This window comes from Myotis brandtii, unplaced genomic scaffold (genome assembly GCF_000412655.1).
Source record: "Myotis brandtii unplaced genomic scaffold, ASM41265v1 scaffold915, whole genome shotgun sequence".
NCBI classification, from domain to species: domain Eukaryota; kingdom Metazoa; phylum Chordata; class Mammalia; order Chiroptera; family Vespertilionidae; genus Myotis; species Myotis brandtii.
In genome coordinates, this window is record NW_005371769.1 from 1,635,270 (window position 1) to 1,642,891 (window position 7,622).

Here is a 7,622-nt window from a genome sequence, read left to right on the forward strand (position 1 = left end):
CCCTACCGGGCTGCCCAAGGGCTCTGCCAGCGCGGTCACTCAGAGTCTGCCCAGGACGCCTTCGGTCACTACCAGCGGTATCCGGGCCACGCTGACGCCCACGGTCCTGGCCCCTCGTCTGCCACAGCCACCCCAGAACCCAACGAACATCCAGAACTTCCAGCTGCCCCCAGGTGAGTGACCACTGGCGGGGGGAGGGTCTTTGCTGCCTTAGTAGGGAGTCCAGGAAGTTGTAGGACTGGAGGACCTAAGGTCATGGGTCTTGCACGGGCCTGCAGCAAGCTCAGGTGCACCTCAGTCCAGGTGCTGGAGAGTCGCCCAGTGTGAGTGTGAGTTCTTGCACACCCAATGTGATGTGGCAGCCGGGATCTGTTACCTTGTGCAGCGGTTGGCTTTGCGTTGCAAAGTTTTTGTGCCAGTGCTCACAGTTCCTCTGCTGGCCCTGTGTGCCCTTGCTTGGTGTCTCCTCTGTGGAGAGCAATAGCAGGCGCTCCCAGGCACACCTTGCTGGGTTTTACAGGGTGTGGAGGCATAGCCTGGTTCCATGGTTTTCCCACACTTGGCGATTTCCTCTCCTGTTTCTGGGATAAGGCATATGGCCTGTATTCTCACTGAACTTTCCTGCTCCTTTGGTGTGATGTGTCCCCTCATGGTGGGTCAGGCAGAGTGACACCCCTCCTTGAGGCTGGGCAGGTCTGCATGGAGAGGTTCTGCTTCCCTGCTAACACCCAGGTGACAGAGGTCCCGGGGCACCTTGGGGGACTCCTGGGCACATACCCTTCCTGGGCTGCAGGAATATTTCCGTCATTTTCTTGTTGAGCACAGTGTCATCACTGAAAGGACCTCAGTTCCTTTGGTTATTACCATCCAGTGACATCAGCAGTGGGCAGGTGCTCTCCAGGCTGTGGGTTTTTCGGAGGTACCGACGGACAGCTTCTGTGTCCTCCACTCGGTTTCCTGTCAACTCGCCATCCTTTCGGGTTCTTTGGGTGTGACAGTGCAAGGGCCCCACAGTCTGACTCGTCCCGCTGCTTCGTTCTGGGATTCTTAGGCAGAGTGAACCTTTACACTTGTGGCGCCTGCTTTCTGTTCTGTCCGCTCCGCCTCGCCTGCGTGGACTGAGTGCTGAGCTTCTGGAGCGCTCCTCCCGTGCTGTGTAGTGACATGTGCTGGTGTAGCAGCTGCAGAGGTGGCAGGAGTAGTAGAAACAGCACCTTGTGTCCCCTCGTGCTTGCTGGAAAGAGCCACAGGTCACCCTGAGAAAGAATTCCAGCGAGTTAAGAAGGAAAGGCTTCCTGTCACCACAGGTGAGCTGGTCCTGGGGGCAGAGCTTGGCGGGCATCTGTTTTGACGGGGCTGGGGCAGGGAGGGACCGGGCTGCCAGGACCAGTGCTGTGGGTGGTGGTGGGGCAGCATGCCAGGGGGAAAGGCCGTGGGGCGAAGTTACCTGAGCACATTGTGTTTGTTTCGGAGTTTGTAGGGGTGTTTTATTGGTGGCTCTGTTTTACTCGTTATGTGTGTTTTGACCTTTTAGTAGAAAGTATGGCTAGTTGTTAGGGCCATTTACAAAAGGGAATTTGAGGTTGTGGTACATGATGTAAGCTGGCAGGAGGCTGTTTACCTGTCCGTGAGGGTCCCTTCAGCCGCCTTGCTGGCTTCAGCACTTGCCTTGTTTTCAGCAAGGACAATGCCTACTCAATACTCGTTATCTAGACCTGCTGTGAGCTTGTCCATGAAGTTTGTGAAGTGGGCGCTGGGCCTGGCTTGCAGGAGCTGTGAAAGGTGTGGTGTTTGGGGTTCATGGGATCCCCTTGGTGTGATTCCTAGTGTAGGGACAGTGACCCTAGACCAGCCGTGGGCAAACTACGGCCCGCGGGCCGGATCCGGCCCGTTTGAAATGAATAAAACTAAAAAAACAAACAAAAAAAAGACCGTACCCTTTTATGTAATGATGTTTACTTTGAATTTATATTAGTTCACACAAACACTCCATCCATGCTTTTGTTCTGGCCCTCCGGTCCAGTTTAAGAACCCATTGTGGCCCTAGAGTCAAAAAGTTTGCCCACCCCTGGTCTAGACTCACTTGCATCTTTTGTTCGAACGTCAGTGTGAGGGATGTCTTCATGTGACAGGTAGACAAACAACGTAGTAAAAATTGTGCCCGTGGTCTTGTGAGTCTTTGCATTAGTCCCGTGTGTGAGAGCACAGGACAGCTCATAGTGACATTTGGGTGACGAAGGCTGAGATCTGTGCTTTAAAGGAGCCAAATGTTTTCTAGAAAACAAAAAGTTTACATCTCTTCATACCCCTCCTCCCCAGTTGATATTCTGATTGGGAACTCTGATTAATTAAGTTACTCCATTTTAATAACAGTAGAAGAAAAAAAAGTAGAGTTGAAACTTCTCCCAGTGCCCCCAGAACGGTGTCCTCTTTTAAAGAGTACAATTTAATTCTGTAAACCAAAGTGACAGAAGTGAATATTCTAGCTACATCATGTAATTGATCAGAAAATACTAAATCCTCCTATTGGATGTTTCCTTTTCACTTAAGTCTTTCATCATAAAAAGGTATAAAGCGAGGTAGAAGTAACTTATAAATATGACTCTTGTTTGGCTAATAGATCATTCTTGTTACAACTGTGATACAAACGCTTGGGAGGGATTAGGGGTCTCGGGGTTGTCAAAGCCACACGCACAGGTGCCAAGTGAAATAACAGACTGTGGGCAGTTGGAATGTGTGAAGGAAGCCGGCCCTCCCAGAACCCTCCCTTCCTGGGGTCAGTCTGGGTGGCAGGGAGACTACCAAGACTGAGCTTGCCAAAACCAATTCAGCACGAGCCCACCGTGGGCTGACACTGAAGTACCAAGGCCCAGGTATGGCCTCCAAGGGATGGTGACCCTTGTCCCTCTCACCTTTACACCTTGTCTGTCCTGCTTCCACAGGATTCGCTCTCCTGTGGCTCTAAGGCTTGGCCAGTGTGGGCTCTCATTCCAGGGCAACACCATTTCCCCCCACTGGCCCAGGGACCTTGCCCTCGAGGACATTTGCACGTGACTTATTTGAAGTGAACACTTCTTCCCTGGCCGGGTGGTTCAGTTGGTTGGAGCATCATCCGTACACCAAAAGGTGGCGGGTTCCATTCCTGGTCAGGGCAATACCCAAGTTTCGGGTTTGAACTCCGGTGTGGGTGTGCATGGGAGGCAACCCATCGGTGTTCCCCTCTCTCCCTCCCTCCCTCTTCCTCTCTTCCTTGCTCTCTCTAAAATCAGTAAAGTGAACACTCCCTGGAGTAATATGCTTATAGAGACCAGTGTCTGCGGCATTGCTTCCCTGACACGTGAAGTGAGTTATTTGTTGGTGGGGAAAGAGACAATCTAGTGGTAGCTGCCGGTGCTGCTTAGGCCAGCTGAGTCGGGAGTGTGGTCCCCAGCTGGGTGGTGGAGCATGTAGGGCCCAGCCCTGAAGTTACAAGAAATGGAAATTCTGGTGGCTGACTTGTAGCAAGTGCTTTGGCATGAGGGACATTCTTAGAAGCTGAGATTTTGTTACTGAAGGACACTGTTGCTTTCTGACCTGGGGCAGAACATGTTTCCTTAGAGCCTCGGCTTTCCCAGCTGGAAAAGGGATCGGCGTTTGTGAAGCCTGTGAAATTGCATCTGGTGAGCCCTGTACACCGCCACCATGGAGCCTTCAGTATTCACATGTTGTCCCGGCCCCTTATGTTCTCACTGGTTTTAGAACTTCATGTGGCTGTAGAGGCAGCAAAGACTCCACACAGCTTTGTTCCCATTCAAACTGTCCAGACGGCCGTGTTCTCAGGGACCCAGGAGCCTGCTGCTGTGGCTGACGCTGGTTCTGTGAGAAGAAACCAGCCCAGCTTGTTGCAGGGGGCTCCCAGACAAGTGGGCCTCGCTTAGGCCAAAGGCCTTAACCGAATTTTTCTTTGGCTATACTTAGATAACAGTGATGTTTGGGAAGAAAAAGGACTAACTTTTTGAGAGCTGTCCATGGCCAGCACTGGACAGCTCTCCTTGGCCTAGCACCTTCATACTGCCCATGGAAGGAGGCCCTGGGGGTGAGCAGGGGTCCCTCTTTCTCACCCTCTGTTCAGGCTTCACTCCTGGCTGTCCCCAGCATCATTAGGGTGGACAGAGCTGTCTGGGTACTGGGATTGGGATAATGTTTCACGCCGATGTGGGTGTCTTTTGGAGTTGGTGGTCCTCACATTTTAGCAACAAGGTTGCTTAGTCCCCCCACCCCCTGCCGTAAAGGGGGCTGACTGCCCTGTGCTGAGGGCTTAAGGGTGAATTACCTGAGTTTGAACAATGGGCGGCTCTTCCAGCTGTTTACAGTTTGCCACACGAGGGCCCTCTTTGTGAGGGACCCATAATAAAGCATTTAAGGAAGTGGTCTCCTGGCTACATGGGTGGTTGGTGGACCCAATGGGCCAGAGGCCTGGCTCCCAGGGCGGTTCTGTCACCACCAGGAGGCCCAATGCCTGGCTCTCAGGTGCACTGAAGGAGTCGCTCTTAAACACCTGCTCAGAGTTCCACACATTTATAAATATATGATTGAAGAGCTTTTTTAGTCATATGTGAGTTGATCAAAATCTAACAACTGGTTTTGAAAATCTTGAAGCAGAGATTTGAAAGGACTCTGGAGAAAGTTGCCTCAGATTTGGGGAAATTTCCACAGTTCTCAAAAGTACTTTAACTTTTCTTCATGTTGATGCATCAGGAGTCTCAGGCTGGCTCCCTGGTCCTGGGAAATAGTGACTGCTTAGTGCTCTCAGCTCTGACAGTTGCCGCAGGCTGGAGGCCAGCAGCTGTGACTTGATGGACCTCTGACAGTCATCAGGCAGGTATAGGAAGTCAGAAGGCAGAGGGGAGGGGCTTCCGCAGCAGGCCCCTCTGTTCTGGATTCTGTGTGCCAGGAGGGTGACGGGGACTGTCCTTTCCTGTGGTGGCATGGTGCGTTACACACACGTGTGTATATGGCATGCCTTAGAACAGGGGTCCTCAAACTATGGCCCGCGGGCCACATGCGGCCCGCCGAAAACATTTATCTGGCCCACCGGGTGTTTTTGCTGCCGCTGTGTGCATAGGAGTTTGTTCATAGTTTTTTTTTAAACTATAGTCCGGCCCTCCAATGGTCTGAGGGACAGTGAACTGGCCCCTGTTTAAAAAGTTTGAGGACCCCTGCCTTAGATAACTCCTCTACCCCCTGTGAGGTAGTGAGTGCTGTAAAGTTGTGTGTGAGACTGGAAACTGGGTATCTTTGTGGTGGGGCTACGAACTCTTTGAGTTAGAACTTCTGATTTTTATTTTTATTGATTTCAGAGAGGAATGGAGAGGGAGAGAAACATCAATGATGAGAGAGAATCGTTGATTGGCTGCCTCCTGCACACCCCCTACTGGGGATCGAGCCCTCAACCCCGGGCATGTGCCCTTGACCGGAATTGAACCCAGGACCCTTCAGTCTGCAGGCCGATGCTCTATCCCAGTGGTTCTCAACCTTCCTAATGCCACGATCCTTTAATACAGTTCCTCATGTTGTGGTGACCCACAATTTCATTGTTACAAATTGAACATAATTAAAGCATAGTGATTAATCACAAAAACAATATGTAATTATATATGTGTTTTCCGATGGTCTTAGGCGACCCCTGTGAAAGGGTCATTCGACCCCCAAAGGGGTCGCAACCCACAGGTTGAGAACCGCTGCTCTATCCACTGAGCCAAACCAGCTAGGACTGAACTTCTGATTTTTACATGTCCTTAGATGTCTAGTCCAAGTAATCAAAGCGTTCAGGAAACAGATATAAAAATTGCCCATACCTGAAAAGTGCATAGGTGTCCCCCCTCTCTCCCATTTGTCTGGCTCCCTTCTCTGGCTGCCTGCCCGTCCACACACTGCTGTGTGTGAGTAGTCTGAGGCTGGAGGCAGGGACTGGAGTTTGGGGCTGAGGTTGTGGATGGGGGGTGGGGGAAAGGGCTGGGGGCAGGGGACTGAGTTAGGGGGTGGAGGCTATGGAGCTCCCCGCCCTTCCACTGTGGGTGTCGTGAGCTCAGCCCGCTGCAGCCCTTTGGGCCTATGATGCTGAGTTGGACCTTCGAGCTTCCCTCCTGAAGTTAGAGCCTTGATGGGATCTTTCTGCCTCTCCCACGTGGCCCGGGAGGAAGGAATGCACATGCTTCTCCTGACCCCTGAGCTCAGAAGGAGCAGTGTGTCCATGTGAAGGGGGTGGGGTGGGATATCCCATGGCTTTGGAGAACTTGCACCCCAGAGGGCCTATATCCAAATGGTTTCTGAACCCAGAGGTTGGGGAGAAATGAAGACAGTTCTTTATGATGCCATCAGATGGATGTCAGATTTCAGAACTTGAGTGGCCAATGATAGGAGCTTCTCAACCTGAAGTGACTTATTTTGGGGTGTCAGTGGTCTGAGTGGACAGAGCAGGACACTAGGAGCCAGGACAGCTAATCCCTCCTCCCCAGGCTGTGTGTGTGTCCCGGTGTCAGTGTGGCAGCCGCTGGCCCGGAACAGACCGCACAAGACAGGGAAAGGCTGTGGCGGCAGCCAGTGAGACTGCGCACTTCGGGGAAAGAAGGTGCTGGTGAGGGGGCAGCCGTGCTGTGGACATATTCACAGGACATGCTGATAGATTTGAAGTGAGGGTTGACTGAGATTGGGACTGCCCTCCCTGGAATCTGGGCAGTTGCGAATGGGAGGAGGACCAGTGTCCCTGTTTTGACATGTTTCTGAGGAAGTGTATGAGGATTTGAATGTAAGGCAGGGGTGCAGGGAGAGGTAAGAAGAGGCCGGAATTTGGGAGTCATGGCATCTGATGGAATTTAGAGGGTGGCAGGGGAGAGGCAGCGATTGGGGCTAGGCAGAGTGGGTCCTGAATACTGCCAGGTCTCTGGGAAAGCAAGGTATATGTGGGGCACTTGTTTTAAGAGCTTTTTTTTGTTGTTGTTAATTCTCACCCAAGAATATTTTTCCATGGATTTTTAGAGAGATTGGGAGGGGGAGAGACAGAGAAACATGGATGTGAGAGACACATTGACTGATTGCCTCCCACAAAGGCCCTGACTTGCGCTGGGGATTGAGCCTGCAACTGAGGTACATGCCTTTGACCGCGATTGAACTTGTGACCCTTCAGTTGGAGGGCTGGCGCTCTAACCACTGAGCAGCCAGCCAGGGCTTAAGAGCTTTTTTTTTTTTAACAGATTAAAAAAATATTTTTAGTAATTTCAGAGAGGAAGGGAGAGGGAGAGAGAGATAGAAACATCAGTGATGAGAGAGAACCATTGATTGGCTGCCAACTGCACACCCCGCACTGGGGATCTAGCCCACAACCCAGGCATGTGCCCTTGACCGGAATCGAACCTGGGATCCTCAGTCCACAGGCCAAACTGGCCAGGGCATAAAAGTGTTTTATAATGTAGGGATGTTTGTCATTAAGAGTAGCATGCCCTAACCGGTTTGGCTCAGTGGGTAGAGCGTCAGCCTGCGGACTCAAGGGTCCCAGGTTTGATTCCGGTCAAGGACATGTACCTTGGTTGCAGGCACATCCCCAGTAGGGAGTGTGTAGGAGGCAGCGGATCGATGTTTCTCTC

General features: G+C 51.8%; 1 protein-coding gene across 1 annotated transcript in view; it reads left to right on the top strand.

The window, feature by feature from the left end:
- Window position 1: 1 nt before the first annotated feature.
- TAF4 (TAF4 RNA polymerase II, TATA box binding protein (TBP)-associated factor, 135kDa) overlaps window positions 2–7,622 on the top strand; it is a gene marked incomplete at its 5' end in the record, with an annotated part of 60,807 nt that continues 53,186 nt past the window's right edge. Inside the window, one exon of the mRNA XM_005885618.2 lies at window positions 2–173. Coding sequence (XP_005885680.1) covers window positions 2–173 — 172 coding nt within the window. The remainder of the gene's footprint in view (window positions 174–7,622) is intronic.